The 13,568-nt window shown below is 42.6% G+C and overlaps 1 protein-coding gene across 2 annotated transcripts in view; it reads right to left on the reverse strand.

Annotated features, from left to right (window-relative positions):
• The window catches only part of ASB3 (ankyrin repeat and SOCS box containing 3), a 221,867-nt gene that overhangs the window by 96,742 nt on the left and 111,557 nt on the right, over positions 1 to 13,568 (reverse strand). For both annotated transcript variants that reach the window (XM_040351630.1, XM_040351629.1), the window contains exon 6: positions 2,668 to 2,845. In XM_040351630.1, the coding sequence (XP_040207564.1) occupies positions 2,668 to 2,845 (178 nt within the window). The remainder of the gene's footprint in view (positions 1 to 2,667; positions 2,846 to 13,568) is intronic.

Here is a 13,568-nt window from a genome sequence, read left to right on the forward strand (position 1 = left end):
TATTATCTCAAATGTACAAACTGGTCCTGAGTGGACAAAATACCACAACCCCTTACTTTATTAGAGAGTGGGAGAAAGAATTAAATTAGATATTTACCCCATCATAAATAAAAAAAATTAATAGAGACAACCCATTCAACCTCTATAAGTTCATCTATTCAGGAGATGTCGTATAAATTCATGACTAGATGGTACCGGACCCCGGCGCGAATAGCGAGGGTGCAAAGATAAGGGAACCTTCCTCCATATATGGTGGTCCTGCCCAAAGATAAGAACATTCTGGGAAGAAGTAGTCCCATGGATCAAGAAAATGTCTGAGAGCGATATAAATTCAATGTTGCTACAAGAGACACCAAAGAGGGTCGGACTTTAAACGCATAGACAACAGTGAGTACATTTTTGGGGAAAATATATTACAATTTCTTAGAAAAAATATATAGTATGGTCACATAAATGGTAAAAATCATATAGGATGATAAAATATACATAGTGAGCCCTTGCATAACAACGCATTTCACTGTTAGGCGTCTTCAAGGATATGCGCAAGGTTCAAAGAAGAAAACAAAGTCTCACTATCTTAAAGTGAACTTGTCCTCGTGTATGAGGGTCCAGTGGACAAGGGTTCTTAAATATTTAAAAAAAACACACTAACACGAAAATGTGGGTTGCAACCTAGCAGACCACAGAAGGATTCTCTTTGTATAGAAGTGAGATGCTTCAAAAGACAGGGGCATATGGGCATCACAAGTGACAGCATATATAAAGTACTGCAGAAATCAGAGGGTTAACCAGCCATAAGGGAGTCCATATCTGCCAAATTGTTTATGCATAAGAACCCACAGAGGACGCAGTGTCCAAAACGGAGATATTCCACATGCAACGTTCAGATGTGCCCCTGGGAGATAGTCCAAACTGTACACGGTAACCCTCCGATTTCTGCAGTACTTTATGCTGTCACTTATGCAGGGCAGGACTTAGGGTGGTGGGGGCCCCTGGGCTTGAGTGTTGATTGAAGGGGCCCCCTGGAGCCAAGAAGTGGGGGGGTTGAAGTTGTTGAGCGGGGGATGGGGGACGATCTAAGTTGTTGAGCGGGGGGCCATCACAGTTGCCACGTCACGATCACAGTAGCTGAGCAGGAGGGCTTCCTCCTCAACTGCATGGCTTTTCCTGCTTCCTCCCCCCATGCTGCATGCCTCTTCCTGCTTCCTTCTCCTGGGGCCCCCTATTGGCCGGGGGCCCATGGGCTTGAGCCCAGTCAAGTCCAATGGTAAGTCCGGCCCTGCACTTATGATGCCCCCCCCCCCTATTAAAAAATGTCCTGTTTTTTTTTTTCCTGCCCTGTTTTCCGAGAAGGAGGGACAACATAAAAAATCACACATTAGAGACACATAAAGATCAAGTAATATTTATTAAGGGAGAATTATTAGACAAGACACATATTGTTTGAAAAGTTAGGCACATAAGATCACAGAATAGGAAGTGGGGGAGGGGGCGTGGGAATTGTTCCCCGCTCTCCTCTCCCCCACTCCCCTTTTCTGAAAAAATCAATTACACACAACAGGCACTAGAACTTAGGCTAGGTTCACATCACGATTTTTACATCCGATAATCGGACCGTTAAATCGGATGTAATCGTATATGACAAAATCGTATGTAATCGTATGTCAAAATGTATTTTTTAAATCTGATTCATAAATCGCACAGCTAAATTTTCCATCCGATTTTCACAAAAAAATCGGATCCTGATTTTAAATAATGTCTGGCAATGGCCGTGTTTGAAGTTTCTAGCTCGTTCCAGTGTCTAGTGCGCATGCGTAATAAAAAATCGGGTACGATTTATCGGATAAAAACGCACAGTCATCCGATTTATTACGATTTAGATTGACCAAAATATAAAAAAAATCGGACACGATTTTAATACGATTTCAGATCAGGACCAAAAATCGTGGTCAAACACGATTTTTGATGCGATTTTAAATCGTATCAAATCGGATGCACTTGGGGACCTACATTAATGAATGGAAGTGAATGGATACGTTTTGCCATACAGATTTGTACGATTTCAAACCTAAGAATCGTGAGAACAAGTAGGATGATAAAATCGTGGTGTGAATGCACCCTTAATGATCACAAAGAGACTTGTCTCCTCCCTCCACTCAACCCCTCCTCTTCCCAACCCCTCCCCCTTTTCTTTTTTTTCCCTTTCTTTTGCTATAAGGGGAAATTAGGGAGGACATCAACGGGGGGAACAACTCCCACTATCTGTATGTTTTTGTATGTCAATATATCTTTTTTTTATTTTTCTGTATTATATATTGTATGGTATGTGTAAAGAAAAAATCTATAAAGTTTAAAATTATAAAAAAAAAAAAAAAAAAAAAAAAAGAGAATCCTCTCTCGTTTTGCCCCAGTCTGTCTCATCTGTGATACCTAAAATGTAATCTGTAGATCGTTTTGCCAAAAATTAAAATGCTTCTATCATTAAATACCTATTAGCATGGTGCAACACATGTGCCCGTTACAACACCCCAAATGATTCGGATCTATTAAAAAATATTTAGCCAGAATGTAGTAGAAATTACAGTTTTACAGGAAACAATCAAAATTTCTAATTACCTTATGTGATTGCTAAACTCTTTAATTAAACCCAAATATCAGACAACTTACTTGCTGCGGCCCATTTGTGCAGCTGCGTGTATTGGCAGCTGCCAGGCCTCGTCATTGCAGTAGAGGTTTGGATCGGCTCCCTTGCTCAGTAACAGCTCTGTGCATTTCTCGTGGCCTTCCTGAGCGGCGATGAATAATGGAGTTGCCTTGTCCTTGGCTTGGCAGTTGACATCCGCACCTGACACATAATAGAGCTTTTAATAGAAAGGCATTTGCAAATCTTTTGGAAAATTAGCTCGATGAACAAATATTGCCGTTTTAATGAGGCGGCCACGCTAAGCATATGGCAACATACATTTCTTTTTTGTTCCAACTTAAAAGCAGATTTGCACTAGTTTACTTACTAAACGGCAGAAACGAAGATTGGTACACGCCCATCAAATAAAGGAATTAAAGGGCCAGCTAAATAAAATGCTGATTTATGCCGGCGAGCTGCTAATTGTATTCACAAAATGTATACAGTTTGTTTTCTGGAACAAAAAAGGATACATAAAAGTGGTGGTTACTTTGTTGACTAAAACATTTTAGTTGACTAATTTATAGCGGAGTTCCACCTGTTTTTTAGTTTATTAACCACTAGCCGACCATCCGCCGCAGTTTTTTTTTTGTTTGTTTCAAATTTTAATTATTAAAATATAAATGCAATTGGATACAATAAATTCATATCGTATAACAGAAGACAATGGGCGTAATAAGTATTACAGATATCACACAATCAACAGACTAAGAACTTTGCTATATAGTTAGTCAGGTTGAAAAAAGACACAAGTCCATCCAGTTCAACCACAAAAAAATAAATAAATAAACAAACAAAATAAAAAACACAATACAATCCCATACACCCAACTCCATACCCACAGTTGATCCAGAGGAAGGTAAAAAAAAACAGCAGAGCATGATCCAATTTGCTACAGCAGGGGAAAAAAATTCCTTCCTGATCCCCCGAGAGGCAATAGGATTTCATATATAGTAATTTAGACAGAAAAAGGGAGAAGGGATATATATATAAAAAAAAAGGAGGGGGGTCGGAGGAGGTGGGAGTGGGGGGAAGGAGGGGCGAGGGAAAGAGAGGGATATGGATGATAAGATGGACAGAGAACATGCAACATATTTTGATATTAAAAACAGAGGGGCAGATCCACGTAGATCGGCGCATTAATCCGCCGGGCGTAGCGTATCTAAGATACACTACGCCACAACTTATTTTATTTTTTTTCGAATCCTCAAAGAATTCTCTTTGATGGGGCGTGTTTTATGTAAATACGTCGTGACTCGACGTAAACAACGTTTTTTTTAAACTGCGCATGCGACGTCCGTGGGGGTATCCCAGTGCGCATGCTCGAAATTAACCCGGAACAAGCCATTGCTCACGACGGTGACGTCATTCTATGCAAATTCATATTCGCAAACGACTTACGCAAACGACGTAAAAAATTCAAAATGCGAGGCGGGAACGACGGCCATACTTAACATTGAGTACGCCACTATATAGCAGGGGTAACTATACGTCGGAAAAAGCCGAACGCAAACGACGTAAGAAAATGCGCCGGCCGGACATACGTTCGTGGATCGCCGTAAATAGCTAATTTGCATACTTGACGCGGAAATCGTCGGAAACTGCACCTGGCGGCCGCCGAAAGAATGCACCTGAGATCCGACGGCGTACTAAGACGTACGCCTGTCGGATCGAGCCGAGATGCCGTCGTATCTTGTTTTGTGGATACAAAACAAAGATACGACGTGCAAAATATTGAAATCAAGAGATACGCCGGCGTAATTCTTTTGTGGATCTGCCCCAGAATTCGTAAGAGAGCAATCTGAAAACATTATGAAGAAGTATCAGACAATCATCGAAATTCCGCAGTACTTTTAAAATTCAGCCAACAAGCCCATGTATCATAAAATGTAGTGGGAGAATCTTTTGTTTGACAGATTAGATTTTCCATGTCAGCAATATGCCCAATCTTTCTTAACCATTCAGATATGGAAGGGGGGTTGCGTTTATTCCAGTGAACAGGGATACAGAGTTTAGCGGCATTAACAAGATGCGGTAAGATAGATCGTTTTAAGTAGATTTTGATAGAGAACTATGGTGTAACAAATATTGAGCAGCCGTAAATTCAGGGATAAAATAGGGGGTAGTTTTATGGCATTTTTATTTTAAGGTTAATCAAAAATATAACACTCTAAAGGGAAAGGTAGAACAAAGGGGGAGTATGGAAGAGGGAGAGAGGGAGAAAAGGGGGGAGAAGGGAAGGTTGGAAGAAGAAGGGGGTGAGGGTTGGGGGGAACCCCCACACCCCTTCCTTACCCGGAACCTTCCATCCCCCTACTTTCCTCCCGCTCTGCCTCTTCCACACTCCTCCTCCCCTTGTTCTACCTTTCCCTTTAGAATGTGATATTTTTGATTAACCTTAAAGTATAATGTCTACATTTACACTCTTGGCAACTTTTGGATATGAGGCAGCTTTTGGAGGACTTGGTTTGGTTCCCCGGGCCTAGCAGGCTGTTTACCATCAACATCTCAAGCACGTTTTTACAGGTGATATGTTTGATCTATGTATTGTCGATCGACATAAAGTAATTGATTATATTGTGAAGTTTGGAGGCCAGTATGTTTTTAAGGCGTGTGTTGGACCGGCTATAAGAGGAGGTTGAAGGCCGGTATGTTTTTGAGGTGTGTGTTGGACCGGCTATAAGAGGAGGTTGAAGGCCGGTATGTTTTTGAGGCGTGTGTTGGACCGGCTATAAGAGGAGGTTGAAGGCCAGTATGTTTTTGAGGCGTATGTTGGACCGGCTATAAGGGGAGGTTGAAGGCCGGGATGTTTTTCAGGCGTGTGTTGGACTGGCTATAAGGGGAGGTTGGAGGCCAGTATGTTTTTGAGGCGTGTGTTGGACCGGTCATAAGAGGAGGTTGAGGGCCGGTATGTTTTTGAAGCATGTGTTGGACTGGCTATAAGGGGAGGTTGAAGGCCGGTATGTTTTTGAGGAGTGTGTTGGACCGGCTATAAGGGGAGATTGGAGGGCGATATGTTTTTGAGGCGCGTGTTGGACCGGATAAAAGAGGAAGTTGAAAAAAGAAAGGGTTGGGACTTTAAATGAGATGCGTGTTGATGCAAACAATATGTATAAATAAATAAAGTTGTATAACGTAATAACCAGGCTCGAACTTACCAACCAAACTGCAGGCCGAATTCAACTGTCTAACGTCGTATGTTAAAAGCAGAGGATCGGTTGCACACATTTGCAAATATATGGATAAGCTACAGGCCGCGACAAGGCTCTCTGCATTCCTGTAGTCCTAAACTAAACTTTTATAGTTTCCTCAATGAGGCGTGTGTTGGACCGGCTATAAGAGGAGGTTGGAACTCTTTTTGTCTTCAGAGGTGGGAGGAGTCTTTCCAGTTTTCTTTAGGCTTTCTCTGCTGGAGAAATGAGAACTTTTCCTGCCAGTGAGGTCCTTCATGGAGAAGTCCAAGGCCTCACTAACAAGGGTGTATGAATCTGTACCCTGTGTGGGTGCTGCATTAACCCCAAAAAGGACATCCATGTGGGTGCAGTTGTGCGGACGCACCCTAGGTGCGTTCGGGGCCATGCACCGGCACCCACACAGATGTCACATTGGGTACAGTCACTGCACCCCAGTTGACAGCAATGGGACTGCATACACGGCATGCTGGGAGCACCTGTGCATCCCTATTCCGGTAAACACGGCCCTCCCATGGGGTACGGATTCATACCTCCTGTGTGAATGAGGCCTAAGGGTGATTGGAATATTCAGCTCCATTGTGTTGCTAATTTGGGGACCACTGTACCCCTCTTTGTTATTTGGGTGTGTATTATTATAGGAGTGTTCTATATTGTAGTTGTATATTGTAGTTTAGGAAAAGTTTGGATTTCTTCTGAAGGCACTTTAAGTGAACATAAGTGATTTACCCCGCTCGGGGGCGGGCCTTAGAGCATAGCTGCATTCCAAGCAGCTGACCCGGGTTCGATTCCCGGCCAACGCCATCTCCAATACTTGGAGTCCTTAGAGAGAAAATCGCTATACAAGGTCAATGCGGAGCATATATCTTAGCGGTGGAATAAAGAATGCAGAGAATGTGTGGAATGTTTGAGGAAGAAAATGTTACCCCAGAATCTATAGAAGGAGAACCCTGCAACTGATAGAAGCTTAGCTTTGGCTATGATTCCACGTAAGGCGTTCCGGAGCACGAGCGGAATTCCTGCAATTTCCCGAATTGCCCAAAACGTGTGACACGCTTGTGATCCCGTTACTTTCAATGCCACCCCAATCATGGGACAATATTGTCACCTGACAAATCAGACAAACAAAATGATGAGAAGCCTGTTTCCCAAAAGCAGTCCTGTGATTTGTCAGGCGACAATCGCGGCAAAAATCACGCCTCGATTGGGGCGATATTGAAAGAAAGGGGATCGCATACTCCACCCAGCGGGAATATTACACCCCCTCAACAGTGTAGATTTACATTAAAGTTTCAAATACCAAAATCCTTCATTGCTGCAGACCTCAGCACACGCCATGTGTGATGTAACCGCTTATAGACCACAACAAATATATACAGCATCTCACAAAAGTAAGTACACCCTTCTGTGTGCGGGAGCTCACATACAGTATGTCACAAAAGTAAGTACAACCCTCGCATTTGTGTAAATCTTTTCTTGTATCTTTTCATGTGACAACACTGAAGAAATTACACTTTGCTACAATGTAAAGTAGTGAGTGTACAGCTTGTATAACAGTGTACATTTGCTGCCCCCTCAAAATAACTCAAACACACAGCCATTAATGTCTAAATCTGAAGAATTTTATACAGGACAGTCAATGGAAGAAAGTGTAGAACTCTACAAAAGCGCCCAGATGCGATTAAGTTCGCATGTGTCGCGCTATACAAGTTTCTCATTCATTCATTCATATATAAGTTTCTCATTCATTCAAAAGTAAAAGGCGTATCACAAAACTGAGCACATTGCCTGAAACTAAACAAAAATACCTACGATGTATAAATTGTGAGAGCAATTTATAGAAAAGGAACAAAAGATAATTTTTTCAAAGCTCTGTGCTCTAGCTAGGACATCATCCACTCTAAGCAACCCCATAGACACTCTGATTAATCGCTAACATTTCCTGAAATGATCACTAAACTTAAACAGTTTTTTTTACAAAAACTGTATAAGATATCAAACTGAAAAGATATAGCCGGATAGCTGAATATTTTGTGAACATTTTAAAGTTTGTTTGGTGTCTGTAGGTGAAAGTATGAAGGAGCTAAAGGAGATTTTAAGGATTTGAAGTATGGTCTCATTGACTTCAATGTTAAAAAAAGTGTTAAAAAGCTTTATTTTAAAAAGTATAAATAGTAGAAAAAAAGTTGAAGAAGTCAAATCATTAGCTGAAAGAGCTGAACGTTTTAAAAGTTGAATGGTCTTCTCCGCCGCTTCCGGGTATGGGCTGCGGGACTGGGCGTTCCTATTTGATTGACAGTCTTCCGAAAGGCTTCCGACGGTCGCATACATCGCGTCACGAGTAGCCGAAAGAAGCGGAACCACGGTGCGGCTCTATACGGCGCCTGCGCACCGACGTTCGGCTTCTTTCGGAAAATCGTGACGCGATGGATGCGACCGTCGGAAGCCTGTCGGAAGCCTGTCAATCAAATAGGAACGCCCAGTCCCGAAGTCCCATACCCAGAAGCGGCGGAGAAGATCGCTCTCTAAACTGGTAAGTACTGCTTCGATTGTAAAAAAAACACCCGATTCCCCTTCACAAAATGAGCCTCAATCTAAGGTTAAAAAAAAAGTTTTTGGGTGAACCTCCACTTTAATATGTAAATAGTTTATTGTCCATAGTCTGGGCACAAGTGCACTTTAGTATGGCAAAGCCTGTATATTTCAATTGGCAGAGAGAGAAGTTAAATTACATTTAGTACAACGGAATCTGCTGATAAGGGCTTGTGTATGTGAGCACGTGACGCACACAATGCATTTGTGTTTTGAGATTCTACCATTGGGAGAGCTGGTGTCACTCAGGGGAGCCATGGACTGGAATAACATCAATGCCGAATATCTGAGTGTGCACGGAATGAAACACTTTGCAATGTGCTTGTTTGTACTGAACCATTCAGTATATACATCCTTTCACCCTAGGTGCATGGAGGGGTGCTTGGAACGTGTTGGGAGTGCTCCCCATGCACTATTTTTGATGCTTGTGTATATAGAGTCTTATTGGTATGGCTGCCAACAGACCAATAAATTGCAAGTAGGTAAATGTCTCTCCCCAAGCAATACATACTATTCCAACTACTTTCTTTTCTGTTAACCTCCTAAAAATCCTACCTGTCGATCTAAAAAAAAAAATATATAAAAAGGCTAAACTTCGCCAAAAAAATAAATAAATAAATAAATAAATATCCCGGGCAGATTGACCCACCTGCTACTGGTGCCTGGACCCCTCTCCAAAATGTAATAACCAAAAAAAGGAGACTGCACACAGGACATCCAGGCTTGGAGATTCCTTCTCAAATCAAAATACACAACAATTAGTTTTTTTAAAAGCTTTGCTCTCTAAAAAAAATTGTGGGCGATTATGATAAACCCTTTCAAACTGAACACAGATATGATTTCAGAATGACTATATCACGTAATCGCATAATGTACCGATACTTTTTTTCAAGTGCGCTGATACCGATTACCAATACTTTTTTTTAATGTCATGCGACAGTGGCACTAATATGCAGCACGGATGATGCGTGAACTGCGTCATTATTTTTTATTTTTACAATGCTTTCTTTTTTTGGGGGGGGGGGGAGTGGAGGGTGCCAGTGTGTTTCTTATTTTATTTTTTATTATTTTTACAATTTAACCTTTTAAATATTTATTTATTACAATTCTTTATTTTTTTTTACCAGCCCTGTTGGGGGGCTTTGGTGAGATATCAGGGGGTCTTAACACAGTGGTCATCAACCCTGTCCTCAGGGCCCACTAACAGGCCAGGTTTGCAAGATAACTGAAATACATGACAGGTGATATCATTTGCTGCTCAGTAATTGCAATATTCTAGTCTGCATCTCCCTAAGGTAATACATAAAACCTGGCCTGTTAGTGGGCCCTGAGGACAGGGTTGATGACCGCTGTCTTAACAGACCCCTGACATCTCCCTTTTCAGGCAGAGAAAGGGACTGAGGACACAGATTCCCCAGTCCCTTTCTCTGCAGCCTGAGCTGCACTTAAGATGAATGGAGAGGAGACAGAGGCTCCTCTCCATTCATAAACTGAAGCATCGTAAACACAGGTTACTATGGTCAGTTATGAATGCACAGTGATCACTGGCTCTGTTCATTCAGAAAATTACAGATTTACCGGCTCCTTCCTCCTCTCTCCATCCTGACAGATCGAGGACAAAGGGGGCGGAGAAACACAGAGGGGGATCGGAGCGAAGCATGGAGGGGGACCGGAGCGGAGCATGGAGGGGGACCGGAGCGGAGCATGGAGGAGGACCAGAGTGGAGTACCGAGGGGGACCCGAGGAGATTGGAGGAGCACGAAGGAGGACACAGAGGGGGACTGGAGGATACGGGGATAGTCGGGGGTGATCGGTGCGGCGGTGGGGGAGTTACAAGCACCCATCACCTTGTATAGATTTCAAAAAAGCATCTGAAATCTGCCGGAGGGAGAGGAGAAGCTGCTGTCAGCTGCTTTATTAAAATCTATACAGTGAGATCAGTGCTTGTAATTCCCCCCCCAATCACCCCTGACTGCCCAGGTATAGGATCAAGCGTCGGAGCATTTGCCTGAGTACAAGTACTCAGGCTAATGCTCAGTATCAGCACAGATACTAGTATTGGTATCGTTGCAACCCTAGTGGCAATGTCCTGGTGAAACCTTTTTGAATGAAGAATATGAATCAGAAAACGAATCTTCAGTAGCATGCTGCACATAATGGTCTTATACGCTAGAAGAAGTTTGCCAACCAGCTGAATGTACTTTGGTGCTTAATATTTGTTAAGAACATTTTTTTAACGACATCCTTGAATGCTTACCAGGCGTTTTTTTTTTCTGGCCCCACTAACAGATCTTCAAACCGCTTGTCATTAATGATATATCGGATATGTGGACCAACAAAAATGCCTTTTTTAAAAGGGGTTGTAAAGGTAAAAAATGTTTCCCCTAAATAGCTTCCTTTACCTTAGTGCAGTCCTCCTTCACTTACCTCATCCTTCCATTTTGCTTTTAAATGTCCTTATTTCTTCTGAGAAATCCTCACTTCCTGTTCTTCTGTCTGTAACTCCACACAGTAATGCGAGGCTTTCTCCCTGGTGTGGAGAAAGCCTCTTGAGGGGGGAGGGGGCAAGCAGGAGGGTCAGGATGCTCTCTACTTTGCAGATAGAGAAAGGAGCTGTGTGTTAGTGGGCGTCCTGACACTCCTGCTCGCCCCGTCAAGAGGATTTCTCCACACCAGGGAGAAAGCCTCGCATTACGGTGTGTAGTTACAGACAGAAGAACAGGAAGTGAGGATTTCTCAGAAGAAATAAGGACATTTAAAAGCAAAATGGAAGGATGAGGTAAGTGAAGGAGGACTGTACTAAGGTAAAGGAAGCTATTTAGGGAAAACATTTTTACCTTTACAACCCCTTTAACTGCTTGCCTACCAGGCACTTTTACCCCCTTCCAGGCCAAGGCCAGTATTTAGCTTTCAGTGCTGTCACACTTTGAATGACAATTGCACGATCATGCTAAACTGTAACCATATGACATTTCTAGCATTTTTTCACAGATATAGAGCTTTCTTTTGGTGGTATATAATCACAGCTGTGTTTTAATTTTTTTGCTAAACAAATAAAATAAAGACCGAAAATTTGGAAAAAACTAAAAACTTTTCATAGTTTGTTATAAAGTTTTGCAAACAGGTACGTTTTCTCCTTCACTGAAGGGCACCGATGAGCCTGCACCGATGAGGCGTCACTGTTGTGCATTGATGAGGCGGCACTGATGAAGTGGTACTGCTGTGCACTGATGATGTGGCACTCATGAGGTGGCACTGATGATGCGGGACTGGTGGGCACAGATGAGGAGGCACCGATTGGGAGCACCGGTGGGAACTGTTGGGACTGCACGGATAATCAGGACACTAATAAGTAGTGCCCTGATTATCAGTGTAGCTGTCCCTTTCACACAAGCCGGATATTGTCTCTCCTCTCCTCATGCTGTCAGAATGCGGAAAGGAATGTCGATAACCGGCTTGTGTTTACATCGTGATCAGCTGTCATTGGACACAGCTAATCACATGGTAAAGGGCCACTCTGATTGGCTCTTTGCCCCAATCTGTGATCAGCTGTGTAACTGGAGGACATCCATGGACGCCCTCCTGGCAAGTTAAGCCCATGCTGCAGCCGTTTTTCGGCTATAGCGCAGGTGGGAAGAGGTTAACCTTGGCATCAGGTTTTTTCTTGGAAATTTCTCAAATAACGAAACCTTCACCTTCCTTGTTCATCGTTTTTACAAAATGTTTTATGTTTTCTATGAAGCAGAGGCAAAAATAAAAAACTTTGTCAGGTCAACAAGTGACTCACGAGACATTTTTTTTTGTCCTGGAACCAAATTCTTTCGGAATGGCTATCACTTTTTAACGTATTGTAACTCTCTTGCACAGCTGTCCCTTTCTCATATGTAACAACAGTACTTGATTTATCTGAGCTTCGTTCCAAGCAGCAGAGCCACTACTATTCCAGTTGTACATAGTGTACCGGATGTGCTTTAACAGCAGTTGCATGTTTTCCTGTGTTTCTTTCATGTGTGTAGCATAGACGACAACAGGTATTGCAAATTGTAAAAATATTTCTATAAAACAGTATGCGATTGGTCAATTACATGGTATTTTTGTAATTTACAGCCAAAACTTTATAGGATATGCCAAAAAGTGATTAAAAACAAAGGGCCAGATTCACAGAGATCTGCGGCGGCGTAACGTATCGTCTTTACGTTACACCGGCGCAAGTTTTCAGCGCAAGTGCCTGATTCACCAAGCACTTGCGTGTAAACTTACGGCGGTGTAACGTAAAGCCGTCCGGCGCAAGCCCGCCTAATTCAAAATGGGGCGTGTACCATTAAAATTAGGCGCGTTCCCGCGCCGAACGTACTGCGCATGCTCCGTTTTGAAATTTCCCGCCGTGCTTTGCGCGAACTGACGTACTTTCGTATTCCCGGACGACTTACGCAAAAAACAAATTTGAAATTCGACACGGGAACGACGGCCATACTTCAACATGGGCTGTCTATTGTTACACCACCTCAATAGCAGCCGTAACTTTGCGACGCGAAAAGCCGAATATCGACGACGTAACGAACACGCGTACCTTCGTGGATCGCCGTAAACAGCTAATTAGCATACCCGACGCGGGAAAACAACGCGATCTCCACCCAGCGGCGGCCGAAGTATTGCATCCTAAAACCCGAAGGCGTACGAAGCCGTACGCCGGTCGGATCTTAGCCAAATGCCGTCGTATCTTGTTTGTGAATTACAAATAAAGATACGACGCAGCAAATCAGCATCAGCAGATACTCCGGCGTACTTATTCTGTGAATCTGGCCCAAAATCTTTGTTGTTCAGTGATGTCAAAACAACAATGTGGCAATAAATTGCCTGGTAATTAAAATGTTCTAGAAGCACACATCAAGCATCTTTGTGCTACACTGTTGTCTGCGTGTTTTGACGAAGGTCTCATTCACACGGGCGTACTTAAAGGGTCACTAAAGGAAAAAATTGTTTTAGCTGAAATGACTGTTTACACGGTATAGAGACATAAATAGTTAACTGATTCCTTTTAAAAAAGATTAAAAATAGATAAAAACCAATCATATAATGTACCTACAGTTTAGTTTCGTTTT

The sequence above is a fragment of the Rana temporaria genome, chromosome 4, assembly GCF_905171775.1.
Source record: "Rana temporaria chromosome 4, aRanTem1.1, whole genome shotgun sequence".
Lineage (NCBI taxonomy): Eukaryota > Metazoa > Chordata > Amphibia > Anura > Ranidae > Rana > Rana temporaria.